At 47.5% G+C, this 18,475-nt stretch overlaps 1 protein-coding gene across 2 annotated transcripts in view; it reads right to left on the bottom strand.

Moving 5' to 3' along the window:
• The window catches only part of TGFA (transforming growth factor alpha), a 106,212-nt gene that overhangs the window by 63,767 nt on the left and 23,970 nt on the right, over positions 1-18,475 (bottom strand). For both annotated transcript variants that reach the window (XM_054476293.2, XM_054476294.2), the window contains exon 2: positions 3,442-3,495. In XM_054476293.2, the coding sequence (XP_054332268.1) occupies positions 3,442-3,495 (54 nt within the window). The remainder of the gene's footprint in view (positions 1-3,441; positions 3,496-18,475) is intronic.

Here is an 18,475-nt window from a genome sequence, read left to right as displayed (position 1 = left end):
GGAGTTAGGGGCACACAGATGTGAAAGTCACCCAGCAGAGACATGAATACATTTTATGAAAACAGTGTTCACCTGAAAAGAAATATAAGTAGAATGCAAGATACAAAACCATGAAAGTAAACGCAAATTAAAATGAAGTAGCACAAAATTAAATACAGCATCATCTACCTTCCATATCTGAGGATCTAACAAAAAGGAATCATCATTGCCTTTGCTGGTGCAGTAATGGAATTGCAGTGATGTTTTAAAAGCCTTTGTCTGTTAGGTATATGTATTGAAGTGTTACGAGTGAAGTGGGCTTTGCTTTAAAATACCCCAGCAAAGGGAAAAATTAGAAAGATAGGGAGAATAGACCAACGAAAAATGACAGAATGATGCTAATTGTCAAAGCTGGGTGATGGGTATACAGGAACTGATTTCACTTTCTCTTCTTCTGTGGATGAAGGTTTCTCTAATACAATGTTAACAGAGAGTTTTACTTATTAGTCATGAGTACACACAGACACACACACACACTTGCTACAATGACGGGCAGTGAGTGTGGCTGGTGGGAGCTGGTCCCCAGTTTGAGCTGCGCCCACCACAGGATTTCAGCCCTGTGCGGTGATGACAGAGTGGGTGGGATGGGGTGGGAAGGCCTACCAGGGCCTGAGCAGTCCTCTAGGGGACAGGAAGGACATCCTAAAGGAAAGAAAGTTAAGCATAAGCCTGATCTAGTCATAAAGCCCCAGCCTTTGGAGGTGTGACTATAACACGGTCATCACCACTTGGACTTTTCTCCTGGCCCAGCCCTCTCTGGATTCATGTCTGGGTCTCATGGGGCAGGGACAAGAGTAAATAACTCTGGAAAGAGTAATTTCATTAAATCTCTAAGGCCCTGGGGTGCAAGTTCTGTAGCTCAGTGACCCGTCAAACAGAGAGCAACAGAGAGGGCAGATGGGCAGCCACCTCCCTCCTCTGCAGACTGCCAGGCAACCCGGGGGGCTTGAGGCTCTCTGGACTTTAGAAGGTGTGGCAATGCCTCTGCTCTCACAGACCACCTCAGGCCCCAGAGTGGCACCGAGCTGGTTACAGGGTAATATGCAACACAGCAGGGGTTCAACTGCTGTTTTCTGACCACATGTCACAATGAGGGGGAAGCAAATCTAAGAGATGTGCTCATAGAAAGTTCAGGAAGAAAAGATGGAACAGAGGTTGCTCACGACTGCAAAAGGAATAGTCCCCTTCTGGACAAATTTATCACGTCTGCCCATATCTGCTCAGCAGGGCCTGGGGAACCCCAAAAGGCCTAGGCAGGAGTTATGCCAGGCTCCTGGAGAACAGGCTCAAAGGCGACATCCTTTAGGCTTTTCTTGTCTGTCTGAATGGATGCAGACTTGGAGGAGGGGGGTCAAATAACCAAGAGGACCCCCTTTCTATGCATGGCAGTGTCAGCACTTGCCATCATTGCAACTTGTCACCTGACTCAGTAGAGAACATGACTCTTGGCCTTCTTTAGAGTGTGAATCAGGAGGATCGGGAGGAAGCCTTCACCAGAGAGCCGGGAAACTAGGGATAGAGGCCTGGAGAACACAGGACTCCATCTCCTCCTTCCGGCTTAATCTCAAGGCCTTTATACCTCAGTTCCACCCAATTTGGCTTAGAAGAGAGCAGGGAGGGTGAGGAAAACACAGGAGGGTTCTCAGCCCATGGAGATGCCTGGAGATAATAGTGACAAGTATCAAAATGAGTGGTAACCCCCAACTGGCCCAGTGTCCAGGTTCTCTCAAATGATACCCAGTGTGTAAGTGTTGCTGGAGTATCGGTACTTTCTAGTGTTTGGGCAGGTCACCAGAGGTCTATCTGTAGGAGGGGCAGAAGGTGAAGCTTGGGGCAAGTGCATTCTAGAAAGGGGGTTGGGGCAATTCTGAGAACAGCATGGTGAAGTTACTAAGCTATCCTCTTTTTCCTCCTTATATGTTCATATCTGAGTCCTTTGTGGATGGGAGGTAATTAAAAAGTGAAAGTACTGCTTTATGGAAACCCTAGTAGACCCTGGACTCCAGAAGCACTGTTTTGGGGTGGACACACTCACACCCTTCCACTTCCAGCCCCAACAAAGCACGACACAGAGTGGGAGAGGCATTTTCTTCTGTGTCATCATGGACCACCAAGTGGCTTAGGCACCTTAAGGGTCCAAGCGCATCAAGGATAACAGTAGCAAGGGGGGCTGGTGGGGCTGCAGCAGCAGTGGTACCCAGTGGGACTGGTAGTGTCGCCTCCAGTGGGTTTGGAGGGAAAGGCCTGAAGCAGGAGAAGAGCAAGGTACCAGGAACACAGTGTGGTTGGCTACAGAATTTATGAGTAGGTAAGAAATCCGCTCCCTCCCACTGGAACCTCTCTGAAATAACTATGGAGACACAGCAGGAGGCTAGTGCAGTAACAGATGGGAGCAGAAGTTACTGAAACACACTCTATGCTAACCAGGGAATTGTGGGACTGGTGCACTCACACACTGCTGGGAGAAATCAGCACCATTCACTCGGAAAGCTATCTGGCAGTTTGTACCAAGGGTCATAAATCTGTATTTATTTCTGTTTCCGGAGACACATTCTGAGGAAAGAATCCAAAAGGAGGAAAAAGCTTCTAGGCATGAAGAGGTAGCATCATAACTTAAGAAACTAGAGGCACCGTAAATATCCAATGGGAATGTTTCATTAAATCACACACGTTCACTTTAATGGGACAGCATGACATTTTAAGAGAAGAGATTTCAAGACTTTCCAGCAACATGGAACAATGCACAGCCCCAACATTTGAGCTTAAAAAGCAGGAATCCACATTGTTTCCTCACCAGGACTAATCGTATAAAAATATTAACACACGTGGAGAAAGGGCAAAAGCAACATACAAATCAAACAGAGGTTGCTCCCCTGCAGTGCTGTGACCACCCGTGGTTTGCCTCCTACATGTCCCAAGCTCTCCACTATTTTGATTTAGGATCTTTAAAATAATATTTAAAAAAATACCGATTTTTTTTTTACTACAAGTATTAAAACGTAAACCAGAAAATAACTAAACAAAGGTCACCAATGAGGGTTCAGAAATCTGGGTTCTACTTTAGGTGGACTATTACGACGGTGGGGAAAACATAGCTGGCCCCGAGCTCTGGGGTCCTGCAGGCCCTGTTTCGGCACACTTGCCCACAGGAATTGTCTGAACAGCTGAAGAGAGACACGTAGGGGAGGCCCCTGAGGGGGCCAGGAACAGCTCCCCTTGGGCCTGCTGTTAAGACCTTCCAGTGAGCGCCACCTCGCCCCTGAGGAGGGGGCAGAGAGGACTCCGGGACAGGCGTGTGCTTGGTGGGCAGGAGGCCAGGGAGGGAGCTCTTGAGGTTCCACACAGCAGCAGGCCCGCTCCCTTCCCACACACCATCCACACACCCACGGCAGCTGCACTCACCGCTCAGCGGGGACGTGCTGTTCTCCAAGGCCTGGCACGCGGCCAACACAATACCTGTTGGGTGGAGGAGAAGAGGCAAAAGGTCAGAGTCTGCTTGGCAAACGATGTCCTCAGACGCTTAGAGGGCAGGCCCTTTGACAGGCAAAGGTTCGGTAGTTTTACAGAGTGGCCGGTAGACAGGCTCGGCTACATATTTTGTGGATATCAGTGCAAAATGAGCACATGGGACCCCTTGTTGAAAAAGCAAGAAGAAAATGCCCACGAAAAGCACTGAAATCCAGAGCCTTCCGCTTCTTCCCAGTCTCTCTCTCCATCTGTCAGGGTGGTTTTGGCTTTTGTTTTTTCTTAACACCTTATAAATATATATTTTTTTATGGTAGGAAAATATACATAACATGAAATTTACCATTTCAACCATTTTAATTGTACATTTCAGTGACATTAAGTACCTTCACCCTGTTGTTCATGATCATGTTTGTTTGCTATTTATGTCATTGCTGTCCTTTGGGTATGAGGATACCCACAGGTTGAGTGCAGCCTCTCACAGGTGCACCCCAGGGACAGAGTGTGTAAGGGAGCAAAGGACCCACTGCCTGGGTTTCCTTCCAGCTGGCAGCCGGGCCAATATGCTGTGACCCAGCTGGGGGTTGAGGGGTCTAGTCAGGTATCTCTTATTCCCAGGAACTGGCTGTCCCAACCAAGATGGATGGGTGACCCCTTAAGGATATTGCCTCCTCCCTGCCAGGATGTACTAGGTACCTGGATCAGGGGGAGTCAAGCAGCTCACCCCTCTCTAGTTGTCCACTGAAGATGCCATGGAGCTGCCAGTCCAGAATGGGGACAGCTGCCACCATGCCATACCCCGAGATGCCATGTACTTAACCCCAAGCCCCGCCAGGGATAGAGCATGGCAGGAGCAAGAAAACCTAGGGGAGGTACGGAGATAGTAATAAGCAGGACCATGGGAACCAAGCCTCGAAGCCCCCAGTGCATACTGTATTGTCCCACTGGACTTCACCTACAAGACACAAATTTAAAGATAAAACTACAAGATTTTTAAGACTGCAACTGCAGAGTGTTAAACCTCAAGCTCAGGGCCCTTGTGAGCATGGGGTCCTGTGTGACCTATGCAGGTTGCATGCCCATAAAACCAGCCCTGCCAACAGATGACCTTTGTGTGCCTTCAGATTACTGTACTAGAGTTTTCTGGAAACAGTAGCAACCTTCCAATGAAGAAGGAACCTCTTCTGAGTTACGCAATCAGCATGAGCCACATTAGAATGACTTCCCAAAACTGAAATGCAAAAAGATGCCACAGTTGCTGTGCTGAGGGGCTGGGGCTCTGACAGGTTAGCCCAGAAGGCAAATGAATCAAGTTAGCACAGGAAACAAGCAAAGTTCTGTCTGTTACAGGATCGATGCAGCCCCCTACTCTGCAGGCTGTGAGGGTTCCTTGCCCCTTTTCACTTAGCGTATAGACACAGAAGTCCTGACTCTCAAAGAACAAAACGCACTTGGAATAGATAAAGCAATCATGCTCCTGACGTTCCTTTCAACCTCTGAAATGAGAAACATAAGAACTTCAGACTGCTTTTACTGGAGGTCTGGCATGGACCTCCCAAAGACTTTTTACAGAATCCTAAGCCAGATGTTTGGGCTGGAGTTGGAGGCAGGGCAGGGGGACAGGGAGAGAAAATCAGTAAAATCATGCGTGTCTTCCCTGTGCAATTCTTTCTTGCTGTCCAATTGATGCTAATTTTGGAAGCAAGTCTCCCAGGGCCCCTCCGTCACCCACACACCAGTGTTAAAACAAGGCATCCCCATCCAAGCCGGGAAAAGTCAGCGGTTACCCACCTGAAGCTGGGGAACAGTCATGTTCTGACTTCGCTGGTACTGCCACAAACCACCCTTGGCTAAAGTCAACCAGTGACTCATAATAGTGTCCAAGGATGACACCGGGGATGCTTTGCATACTCTGAGGGGAAGCGTGACTTGCCTGTCACAAACTGTCCCTGAACTAAAGAATTATCTTCGTGCCCTGTGCCTGCTCCCTATCCTGTCGGTCAGGGCGAACCCAGTCAGCATGGTTCCTGGGCTCCATGTTGGCCTCTGCTTAAGCAAAACCCAGACAAGAAAGCAAACACTGTACAGCTGAATCCAGGACAAGGCACTGATGAGCACCACTGCTCCAGGAAGATGAGGGTGTGCAATGGGGGCCCGCTCCCCAGCCTTGGGGCAAATTACTTCACCTTCTGTTCCTCACCTGTGAGCTCGCAGCTGCTAAACTCACAGAGGTGTTTTGGGAATGAATTAAAGTTTGCAAAACCATGATGTTCCACAGATGAAAGACACTGGCTTTTTATTCATAATTTGAGCAACACAAGAAGAATAGGTCCTTTCTATACCCTCACATTCCCAAGGAAAACAACTTCTTGGTGCCTTGGGCTTCACTCTGCAATCTTGATTGATGCCCAGCATCAGCTGAGGCCCTGTGATGAGCGGCAAGGCCTCTGCTTTGTCTTCATTATGTGGTGAGCCTGAGAGGACCCTGGAGCAGGAGGACAGGGCTCAGGTCTCTCACTTTGCAGGTGGATGTGCACTACTTTTTGGGCATGACCTAGTCCCAGGCCCAGTGGTAAGGTTCTGCATGTGTTCTCTTACTTAGTCCTCATAACAACTCATGACATAGGTGCCTCCCAACCTTCTGGTCCAGCTGGTAGAAATGCCCAGTCATAGAGATGAAGAAACTGAGGCTTAGAGAGGTTAAGAAATTTGCCCAAGCTCCTGCAGCCACATTCAAACTCAAGTGTCTCCAACTCCCATGCACAAGACAGTGTCTAATTACCAGACCATACCACAGTCCTTCTGACCATGGCCAGTTGTGACACAGGTGTGTATTTAGCAGTCACAAACCCCAAGTGAGTCCAAACAACAGACTCTGCAGGCCCAGCGGCTGAGCCTTGACCCCTCTCTCCCTGAGAGCCATGCATTGCCTCTTGGGGATTCTCCCACTGCCTCCAATCTCCCTGCCATGAACAAGGTCTAATGAGGGGCAAAGGTATGAGCACCCAGGCTCACCAGCTGCCCAGCCCTCTGGCCACACGACTGTGCTTAGAAAGCTGGGCTGTGTGAGGGCCTTCCAGAAACATGTGGCCTTGGCAGGCTCCAAGGGTCATTCCAAACAAAGGAAGGATGGGCAGAGGACAGCCACAGGCACCGTGGCCACATGCAGTGGCTCAGGGAGACACACAGTGCACAGGCCTGGTGGCCCACAGCCACAGGCTCCTCCTGCCTAAGTTTCAAAGCTGGTCCTTGCCTGCCGCAGGCCCTCGGGACAGGAAGGCTTCTAGGAATCCCTTCTAGGCCACTCCTGCTGGCATCCTATTTCTGTTTAAATAGCTCCAAAGAGGGGAATCCCAAGACTGCGGACTTCAAAAAGAAAAAAGAAAAGAAGGGGGTAGTATCAAGGGGAAAACCACATGCAACGGAAGAAAACTCTTATGAAAGGCTGATCCTGTGTCCCCCAAAATAGAGTGGGAACCTGGTCTGCCCTTAGGAAGGACAAAAGTGTTGCCATGCTTATAGTTCAGCTGTTTGGTACTCAGGTAAATGTTCCCAGCAGAAACAAGGTAAAAAGGAGGCTCACTGATTTAGCTCATGAGTCCCCAGAAGTGGAGCCATCCCGAAACCTATGTGCTGATGTGTCAATGGGAAATGCTCTTAAGAGAGGCTGGACACTCCTTTCCCCTGGGCCCCAGAGCAGGACACCCCACTCCAACCCCTCACTCAGGCACGGGACGAGCAATTCTGCACAGATACCCAGGCTGTGCCTTCAGCGTCGGACACCCTTCATCCTCAACCACTCACTGGCCTGATGACCACCTCTTCTGTGGACACTCAGCTATAGTGCCTGGAGCTGGAAGGAGCATCCTCCGGCCCCTGACCACCTCAGCAGAGTGGACCATGTCCTGCTCTGGCCTCCGCTGGGGCTGGTGTTTGCTTTCAGGCCCCTATGTACTCCACTGCATGGATCAGTTGCTCCCTCTAGAATATCAAGAGTTCTACCTTTCACCTGTTTGAGATCCTCTAAGCCAGACTTCCTACATGAAGGGGTGAAGGGTGAGTTTTTGTTTTTGGGGGGATGCAGGAGGATGAAGAGGCTGCAGCAGGTCCTTTTGGATGAAGGATGCTCTGGATTCAGAAGAGGTGGTAAGGAAAGGCCTTTGGATGAAGAACACGCTCAGGGCGGGAGGATAGGAATTGTGCTAGAGGGCAAGGCAGAAGGGAGTGTGGGTGTTCAGAGGGCAGCAGGTTTCCCCCTTCCTCCCCTACTATTCTTAGACCCGGCAGGTCCTAAGGAACAGGAAGTAGTTAGTGGTACGTAGACGGTGGGAATCCCGCTGCTCAGGGAGAGGTCTGCAAATGCTCCCATGTGGGCACAAATATATAAAGAAATGGGCCACACAGAATCCAAGGCCAGTCAGTATAGGTTCATGGCATCTTCCCTTATGAATTATATCCCAGCATTTAAATTTTATTTGTAAGCATGACAGGATTTTAACTGCGTAGCAAAAATCACTAAATCGTATGATTTCATCAATATTTTTAAATCCAAGAGGTTGACAGCCAGGTGAGGATGCTGGCTTCAGGGTAAGAACTGATTAAGAAGGAAAAAGGGAAGGCCCTGCAGAGGAGGACTATGAGCAAGGCTTGTAGGATGAGCGTACCGTGGACTATCCACAAACTCATTAGGATATTAAGGCCAAAAGCAGCCATGTGGCATCTCCAATGGACAGCAGCAAGTTCCAACTTGATAAATCTCGGGAAATACTTCATGATTATGACATCACAGGAAATGATCCAGCATTACCTGAAAGCTCATAGGAATTTTCCGTATCCATCTAAACATATCTGACAACAGCAAAAAACAAAGTATTCAGAAAGAACCTTCAGGATCAGGGAGGCAAGACAGATGGGCAGACAGGTGCCTGCCCCACAACCCCCTACCACTTTCTAGCCTGTCACTGCACAGCAGAAAGGGGCTTTGCCATCAGGCCTGGGTGCAAATCCTGGCTCTGCCACTCCTTCACTGTGAGACCTTGGCTCTATTATGTACCATTGCTGAGGCTTGGTGTGCTCATTCATAAAACAAGGATAAGAGCTCTTCATGGGACTTGCAAGGATTAAGTGAAACAAAATGAAATAGAGTACATGAGGTCCATAAGTCACCATGAGCACCCACTGAACACAGCACTTGATGGCGCTTCATGTTGGTCCTGTTTCATCATAACTTCCAGGAAGTTCAGGATGACGAGGAGGTGGTCATGACCCTCCTCCCTTTGGAAGTCACTAAGGGAACTTCAACAAAGGGTTTTACTTGAGGCCCCAGGGTCGCTCAGCTGCAGGCTACTGATGTTCCATGGACTGATCTTGAAATAGCATGCCTTTTACGTCTTTTGAGGGTTTAAATAGTCAACATGGTGAAACCCGGACTCTACTAAAAATACAAAAATCAGCCGGGTATGGTGGTGGGCATCTGTAATACCAGCTACTTGGGAGGCAGAGGCAGGAGAATTGTTTGAACCTGGGAGGCGGATGTTGCAGTTAGCCAAGATTGTGCCACTGCACTCCAGCCTGGGTGACAGAGCGAGACTCCCACTCCAAAAAAAAAAAAAAAAAAATTGTTATTTACTTATGTTAACTAATCAAATATTTATTGATCACCTACCTACTGCGAGCAAATTAAGTAAAAAAAGAGAAATCTGAGACCTTTGACTTTCCCTTAAAATGTTCAAGTCACATGGGACAGCAACTACCCGAGAAAAATGGAATCCTCTATACCTCAACAAAGGCAGACAAGTGTAGGCTGTTGAAGTTATCACTACAGCCCACCAAGGCACTGGACTGACCCTATATTCCCATAGATGCTTCCCCTGTTTCCATGCCCAAACACTATCTCCAACCTCCACCACTCTCCACAAGGCCTGTACCCCAGATCACGTGTTCAAAATTAAACTCATGTCTTCCACCTTTTCCTTGGTTCTGGGCTGGACTGATAACTAGGCAGTCATTGTCAGCCCCTCCCTCTCCTTCACCCAGTATCCAAGCCAAGCCCTCCTACACACCCAGCCTCCACACCGTCCATCCTATCCATCCCCCTGCATCCCTGCTGTTACTGCCCCAATTCAGGCCCTATCATCTCTCCCTGTGCTATCAAAATAGTTGTTAGACTGGTTTTCTTGCCAACAGCTTAAAAAAAAAAATCTTTGCTCCTACTACTAGACTGACCTTGCTGAATGAAATCACTCCTTTCCTCTAAGCTCTCCATGGGCTCTGTACCACTCACAGAACCCAGAGCAGAGACAGAACCCAGCCCCAAGTCCTGAGTAGAGATTTAACATGCATAACCTGATCCTAGACCCCGTTTCCACCTAAACTCCACCCATTCCCTCCTGTCAGGTCCTCTGACCCCAGCTGCCCAGCACTGCCCCTTTTCCCTGCATAAAAATTGGCACTCCCAGCTTGGTGCCTTGGGTTCATGCTACTAGGATCCTCACTCAACTTCTTATGGCTGCTGACTTTAGTTTAGCTGCCTGAGCCTCAGTTTCCTTCACTGTAAAAGCAGATAAAGATATCCAACTCTTGCACAGGGTTGTTTAGACATTAAACGAGGGACACATGAGAAAAATGTGGTATATTGAGTGACACACAATAAACATGCAACAGATGGTAGTTGCTACTATTGATAGTTTTTTTTTTTTTTTTGAGTCTCGCTCTGTCTCCTAGGCTGGAGTGCAGTGGCACGATCTTGGCTCACTGTAACCTCTGCCTCCCGAGTTCAAGCGATTCTTCTGCCTCCGCCTCCTGAGTAGCTGGGACTACAGGCATGCGCCACCACGCCTGGCTAATTTTTGTAGTTTTAGTAGAGACAGGGGTTTTACCATATTGGCCAGGCTGGTCTTGAACTCTTGACCTCTTGATTCACCTGCCTTGGCCTCCCAAAGTGCGAGGATTACAGGCGTGAGCCACCATACCCAGCCTATTGACAGTTTTCATTCACATCATGCTGATCTCTCAAGTCAGCATATCCCGTCCTCTACCCATCGGAATCCAATTGGCCTCTCAAAGCCTTGCTCAAATGTCAGAAATAATCATTTCTTCCTCAGAGGAATCCTTACTTTACTCTGCCTTGCAGTTCAGCAGTTTTTACCTCTTACCTGTCTCTCCTCTCTAGTGTGTTCAGGAGCTGTGGCTAAATCATCTCCATCCTTACACCTGGCCTAATGCACCTACATAGGATTTTAATACATTTATGTTGAACTGAATTTCTCTAAGAGGTCACCAGCTTGAAAACAGAGTTAAAGTCTTATCAAAGACTTGGACTAGGGGCTGGGTAGTGAGTACTGAGGGTGTACAGATGGGGAATGGGAAAACCTGCAGATCCTTGGGAATTCCTTTACTTCTATTCTAGATCCCTGCTGCTACAGCTCTAGATCTTGGTTCTTACTCTAATTTCAGTGGAGATGGGGAGCACTTGGATTTTTATTTCCAACTTTTATTTTTTATGTATTTATTTTTTTGTGATGGAGTCTTACTCTGTTGCCCAGGCTGGAGTACAGTGGCATGATCTCAGCTCACTGCAACCTCCACCTCCCAGGTTCAAGCAATTCTCCTGCCTCAGCCTCCTGAATAGCTGGGATACAGGTGTGTGCCATCACACCCGGCTAATTTTTTATATTTTTGGTAGAGATGAGGTTTCACCATGTTGGCCAGGCTGGTCTTGAACTCCCGACCTTAAGTGATCCGCCTGCCTCGACCTCCCAAAGTGCTGAGATTACAGCCAACTTTTATTTTAAGTTCAGGGGTACACGTGCAGGACGTGCAGGTTTGTTACTTAGGTAGATGTGTGCCATGGTGGTTTGCTGCACAGAGCCCTTGAATCCTGACATTCATTCATTCAACAAGTGCTCACTGAGCACCTGCTGCACCATTAGCGGGACATGGTTCTAGGTGCTGGGCAGAAAACAATGAATGAAAAGTCCCTTCCTATGAGAAAGAATCCCTCCAATTCTCAAAAACTATTGAACTCCATTATAAATAGCTGTACCATTGTTCAGTTGTATGGTAAGTTAAATCTGTGTTTTTCTATTTAAATGATATTAAATAGTCCCACTACAATATTGAAAAATCCATGAGGAATGAAGGAACTGTCATCCTTATCCAAAGCCCGGAGTTAAGTCTGCTGAAGTGGCCTGTCAAGTTGATCCTATGTTGTTTGGTCACCCGATGAGATGACCCCTGAAATATTTTATTTTCCTACCCTTAACTCATTTTGTTGGCTTTTCCTGAAACTTTTATAAGAACACAAAGACTTCCATCCAGTGACCCCAAAGAGGCCTGGCAATATCCCAAGGAGGCTAAGACAGAGGAGTGAACACTCATTGTGAACGTTCATTGTGAATGTTGTGTCCCAGGGCTCTTCAAGCAAAGGCAAGACTCGCCACAAGGAGTTTACAATCCACATGATCGAAGCAAACACACTCAGTGGTGTTCCTGTATCTCTGATGCTCCCTGTTACAGCCCTTTCTTCCACCCAAATGTTTCTACCTAGTCCAGGTCTCTTATAAACACTAACTCCTTCTCTTCTGCGTAGAAAAGCCTCCTTACTGCCCGACGTCATTTCTACCAGCCTTCCAGGTCAAGCTCAATCCCCAAGTCCTCCACAATGCTCCCTGACCACTCTGGCAGGCAGAGCTCCCTGCCTGCACCTCCTAACACCCACCAGCACTGGGCTGGGTGTAAGATCAGGTCACTCACATGGACTAGTATCTCCTAGTCCCTCCTTCTCTCAGCCCAGACCTCATTTCCCACCATTACTGATTTAGGAGGGCTGGTTACTATCTTTCCCTACTTCAAGAGACAAATGAGAATATTGGCAAAATGCTTTGAACTCTTTAGTCAATGCCGCTAACAAGTGCCCAGAACTGACACCACAGAAGTAACATAGTTGTTATATAACCCTTTGCAGCTATGTTAACAGAGAAGTAACATAAATGCAAAAGGAGGTGAAATGCTTTTTCTGACATCTGGAGAAGCATGCAAAAAATAAACAACTAAATAAAAAAGGCACAGAGACCCTTGGAGGAGGAGCCAGTTGCTTCCTGTTGAGACACTTTTGTTTCTAAGGCCCGGCCACTGTGATGCAACAACTCACACTGCCACACAGACATCTTCCTGTATTCTCCCCAACATGTTACCCACTTCAAAGCCTTATAGAATAAGGCTGCCCACTGATCTGGTGGTCTGAGAGAACACTCTCTCATAAAGCAAAGCAAATAGCAGATATGTAAAACATCTTTAGCCAACAATGTTAACCAGGATGCAGCACGCATCTAGCTAGAGGTGAGGAAGGCCCTGTGCTTGCTCCCAACCTGTGCAGATCTATGCCACACCCTTTTGTGCCAGGAGGAAGCAATTGTCTCTTCTGAAGAGTTAAAGCCTTATCAAAGACTTAGACCAGGGGCTGGGTACTGAGTCAACCTTCCTCTTCCCCAGGCCTGCTCACGCACTGGCTGGCCGAGGGCCCCCATCCAAATTCCTGGAATTGCAAGGCAACAGGGTGAGTATCGCCGAGCCCTCTTGGGCTGGCTGGAGTTCCCCAGCTGCTGAATCACCAACAGGCTCTACCAGGGCCGAGTTCTGAGGTTGCAGAGAAGCAGTGCCAAGCTGAGGCACTCTGAAAACCTGTTCCAGCTGACTGGCACTGTGACGTGAGGCCTTGAGGTGTCTCTGGAAAGGGTGACACTTGATTTTCCCAGAGCCCAGGAGGGAGGAAGAAGGGGATGGGGGCAGTGGGCTAGGGACAAAGCTGGGGATAAAGTGGCAGATGCTATAGCTATATCCACAGGGCCCCGGGCCCTTTGCATTGTGAACCAGCTGAGCAGAGGGCACCTGGCTGACAAGAAGTATAGGAACCAAACACCACCTCTGGAAGGATCCATGGGGATGTTATAAGTCCCTCCCTATCCATGAAGGCCCATTGGTCCCATCTCAACTTCCCTGGCCTGTGATGTCTCAGAGTTGCCATCCCCTGGGCCCAGGTGAGCAGTGGTTCTGCTGGTGTGCACCTCGGGCCAGCAAAGTTAGACTCTCGGTGGCTGAAATCAAACCAAGCCCATCCCCTCAGCTCAGTCAAAGACATGTGTGGGCATCATTCACACAAGTGGCTTGAAAGTAGGGTATGAGCAGGGAGGAGGTAAAAACAAGCAATCCTTGAACTCTGTCCCATTTCCTCCATGTGAATAGCTTGGTGATGACAAACTCATCCCTGCACCCTGGTGCACAACACCCTGGACACCCCGGAACCACCCTGCAGAAGGCATTGTGAGGCTTTGGGTTTGGGCCAACACAAATACCAGTGTGACTTGGCAGAATCTCAGATCAATGCAGCATCAGCCTGGAAGTAGGAGATGGGGGAAGGGGACAATGCTGTCTCATTGCTAATCCCCACCATCTACCTTGGGGGCTGGCCACAGGACACCCCTTAGGCATGCTCACTTGAGTTGATAAGGGTGGCTGATTAAGAAGAAAGTTCAATCAAGAAGGAAACAAATCCCCAGAACTACAGGTTTTCAAGAGTTAAGGGGTAAATACACTTCTTGCAGCTTCCCATTTCTCAACCCACATCACACTGCAAACTGGCAGAATCTCTAAGTTCTCCTCCTTGGGCCCCAGAAGCAAGGCGCAGGAGGAGGGAGAAGAGGCTAGTAGCAGAGAAAGGCCTGGGCAACAAGTGCAGGCTCCAGGTGCTGAAGAGGAGGAGTGGACGGGGTGGTACTCAGATTTACTCCCTTTCACTGGGAGACCTTGACCAGACCACCTGCTAGCCCAGGGGTTCTTACCGCTGGTAGCAGATGCCTCTTAGGGAGCATCTGAGAACCTGTGGTGGGAGGTACTTTCTGACTGTCACAAGGACTAGGGGGCACTACTGGTACTTAATGGTGGGGCCAGGGATGCTAAGTTTCTGATTTCTGTAATGCACAGAACCTTGTCTTGCTTAACATATTGATAGTGCACTCTTGAGAAATTCTGGGCCCCAACAGAGAAAGTCCCTTCAACTGCAGGTCATTTAGTTTCCAACTGTATATGGGCAGATGTACCCAAAACTCAGGGGAAATGGAACAAGCTGGTAGTCACATGAGCAGACAGGGCCACTCATTAGAGCCTTGAAAATGGTCACAGAGGGACCACGGTGATCCAACCTGCCCCATTTACCTGGAATGCTCTCTTTCCTGTCAGCTCTTCCCTCTATTCTCCAGGTCATCAGCCTGTGCCTGTCTTGTCTGTCTCTTTGTATTAACCCAAAGCATTCAGGTTACACAACATGAAGCCTATTTATAAAGTAACAAGACTGACAAGTCACAAAACCCACTCCAGGTGTTTTATAGTCGTGGGGTTCCAATGAGACTCGGAAGCCCCAAGAGGGAAGAAACACATGGGGGTGATGCATTTGACTTTCTTTTGGTCCACTGCCAGATTTTAGGGCCCCTAATCTATCCCCCTCAGGTCAATACATGTTCTTACCAGCCGTGTATAGCAAAGCTGTTCAGTTAATGCCCCAAATGCACTTAGTTGTATGGGCAGAATCTCATTTACTGACAAACCAGTAAGGAACAAGGCATGCCAACCCCAGATCTGTGGGGCAGAGAGCATCATGCACCTTTTAGTAGTGTCAATTTAAAATATTTTAAAGGAAAACAAAAATCCCGGAGAAAATGCAATAGCTCTTCTATGGGAAAATGGGAGTGGGATCTCCCCTGCCAACCCTGCTCTAGGCCATTTTCCCCTTTAACTTTTGTTGGGGAAAGCACAGTGATGAGAAGCAAAAAGGAGGGAGAGGGAAAAGAGGAAGTTTTCTGCTAGGATGGTTTAGTTCTAGCAAGAACAGAGACAAGCAGGAAGACTACAGAAAGAAGAATGAAGGTGGTGGCATTTCACATTAAGTCCCATGTAAGAGTGCAGTGAGAAAAGGGTTTCAGGTTACTAACAGTTAGCCTATTTCTGAAGTATTTCCCAGAAAAATTAGACTCATCTAAATGAAAGTGGTTCAGGAGTCAAAACCAGTTGATAAAGTGGTCCAGACACTTTAGAAGACAGTTTTTCAGTTTCTTACAAAATCAAACATACCCTTATACAATCCAGCAATAGTGCTCCTTGGTATTTACCCAAATTAGTTGAAAACTTATCTTCAAAGAAAAATCTGCATATAGATGCTTACAGTAGCTTTAATCATAACTGTGAAAACTTGGAAGCAACCAAAATGTTCTTCAGTAGGTAAATGGATAAACAAATTGTGGTACATTCATACAGTGGGATATTATACAGCAATGAAAATAAATAAGCCATCAAGTCACATGGAGAAAGCTTAAATGCATATTACTGCGTGAAAGACGCCGTCTGAAAAGGCTGTACACTGTATGATTGTAACTATATAACAGTCTGAAAAAGGCAAAACTGTAGAGATCGTAAAAAGATCAGTAGTTGCCAGGGGCTTGGGAGAGGGGAGAAAGGGATGAACAGGTGTAGCACAGGCAATTTTTAGGTCAGTGAAATGACTCTGTACAATACTATAATGGTGGGTGTCATTATAAATCTGTCCAAACACATAGAATGTACAACTACAAGAGTAAGCCCTAATGTAAATGAAGGACCTTAGTTTATATCTAACTTTAGTTAACTAATATTAACTTTAGTTAATAATGTACCAAAATTGACTCATCAATTGTAACAAACATATCACACCAATGCAGGATGTTAATAATAGGCGAAACTATGCAGTGGGGTAAAGCTCTCTGTGCTTCCTGCTCAATTTTTCTGTAAATCTAAAGCTACTCTAAAAAAGTATTCTATTACCAGCTGATGACAGTTGCAGCACTGTGAAGTTGGATGACTTTACTCTGCACTCTGGATTGTCCAGTCATACTGTTTCCCTAGGTTCAAGTACAACGTCCCATGGCAGGGGCAGCTTGAGTCAGACATTTCTGGAAATGCAGAGGAGACACTGCTTAGTCGTGGATGAGCAGCCTTCTATGGAGCACTGTGGCTGTCAGCCTCATCTGCTGCCCTGTGGGCTTGGCTGATTGCAAAGACAGACAAAGCTCACTTCCAGCCTTTGCCATCACTATGAATTCTACCCTGCTGGAAACAGAGAGGGCAGGAGCATGCTTATTTCTCACCTAGGGTGAAACGTGTTGAAGGGCTATGTTCAGTGACATCTAATTTTTAGTCAACTAGTCTTAACTTTAGTTAATAATATATCAATATTTGTGATACATTTTGAACAATTGCTCATTAATTGTAACAAACATACTACACCAATATCACATGTTAATAACAGGGTCATAGTAGCATGTATTCACAGTGGCTCCCAGGGAGAAGCAATGACTAGCTTTGGTCAGTAGCTGATCTCGCCGGGCTGGGCTGCCCTGTACCGTAAGCCTCACTCTCACACTGGGAGCATGTCAGACTAGAGGAGGCCAAGAAAAACTGTGATCCCTGTGGAAAGAGGCATGGAAAAGGCAGGGATTGGGGGAGTGGGAAGGGAAGGGTAGAACGATGTGGGAGGGGGTCTTCCAGAGAAGTCATCTAGTAGAAAGGTTGACAGGTACACAGTCAGGAATCTGAGCAGCCTTTGAAACAACCAAGAAAAGCCAGTATCCTGGTTTTAGTGCAATTGGCCTTGCTTGTGTGGTTTCCCACAAAAAAGATGATGTATCTTAGGCGCTCTGGCTCTCAGCTGGGGATAAGTTATCAATACAATTTTTAGAAATCTATTTTCAGTGAGCTCTGTGACCAAGAGGGCAGAACCTAAGAGTTACTACAAGGGTGGTTTAATTCAACTTCTTGACCCTCCAGCTATATAAGGGAGGGCTCCCAAGTGGGTATCAGACACGGCCTTTATCATAAAACGAAGCTACAACTACACAGAACTCTTCCAGCCTCCTCTTCCTGTTCCTTCTTACACTTCAGGAGAGAAAGGAACAAGAGAGCACTGGGTGGGATGAGGGGGGCTTTTAATTGTCCAGCATCCACCTCTGGTGAAAATGTGTAGCGAGCAGCTCACTCCCATCCCTGGCTTTATCTTTGTTCCCAGCACTGTTACAACCTGACATTTTATGGTATGTATGTCTGTTTGTTTTCTGTCTCCTTGGGACCAAGTCAGGTGTGTGAGGTGGAGGAGAGTGTTTTTCGTTCACCGTATTCTCATTGCCCAGAACAGTGCCTGACACATACACAAGCAATCAACAAATACTTGCTGAATGAATTGTTTCTTTTCAAGCCAAACCTGCCGGGCAGTTCTACAGAGACACCCAGGGGGCATGAACTACAGAAGACAACACTTGGACTCTCCTATTTGAACAGCAGCACTTTATAAGCCCCTTGTGGAATCTAGGTGATTTCCATCTGGAGTAAGTAGACACTGTTCAAACCTTTCTGTGATGACAGTTCTCCAACAAATAACACAGACACTGGAGCATTTTTCATCACGGATGCGTGTAAATAGATAAATAGTCATCATGGATGTCTTTTCTGAATAGATGACATCTGACACAGGCCTGAATAAAATGAGGGAGCCAGACCTGGAAATATCTAGAGGAAGAGCACGTGCAAAGGTCCTGAGGAGTGAACCCCCCCCCAGTCCCAGAAAAGAGCAGGCAGCTGCTGGGCCTGGGGGAGGGCACACTGGGAAATGAGGCTGGAGAGATGCTGGGGCAGACACCTCCAGTGGGGAGCACTAGGGGCCTGGACTTTATTCCAAGCTGGGCAGCCCCTGGAAGACTTTGAGCAGAGGAACAATAACATCTGATGCATGTGTCAGAAGAGACACTCAGGGTCCTGGGGATAGAAGAGGCCTTAAGGAGACACAAGTGGGAACTGGAAGAATGGGGTGAGATCACTGCAGAAGTTCAGGCAAAGGTCACAGTGGGGTGACCACTGGGACATGAGAGTTGTCAGACATAGAACATAACAGAAA

This window comes from Pongo pygmaeus, chromosome 12, assembly GCF_028885625.2.
Source record: "Pongo pygmaeus isolate AG05252 chromosome 12, NHGRI_mPonPyg2-v2.0_pri, whole genome shotgun sequence".
In the NCBI taxonomy this organism is placed as follows: domain Eukaryota; kingdom Metazoa; phylum Chordata; class Mammalia; order Primates; family Hominidae; genus Pongo; species Pongo pygmaeus.
Note: the sequence above shows the minus strand (reverse complement) of the source record. Positions and strands in the feature narration are given on the sequence as shown.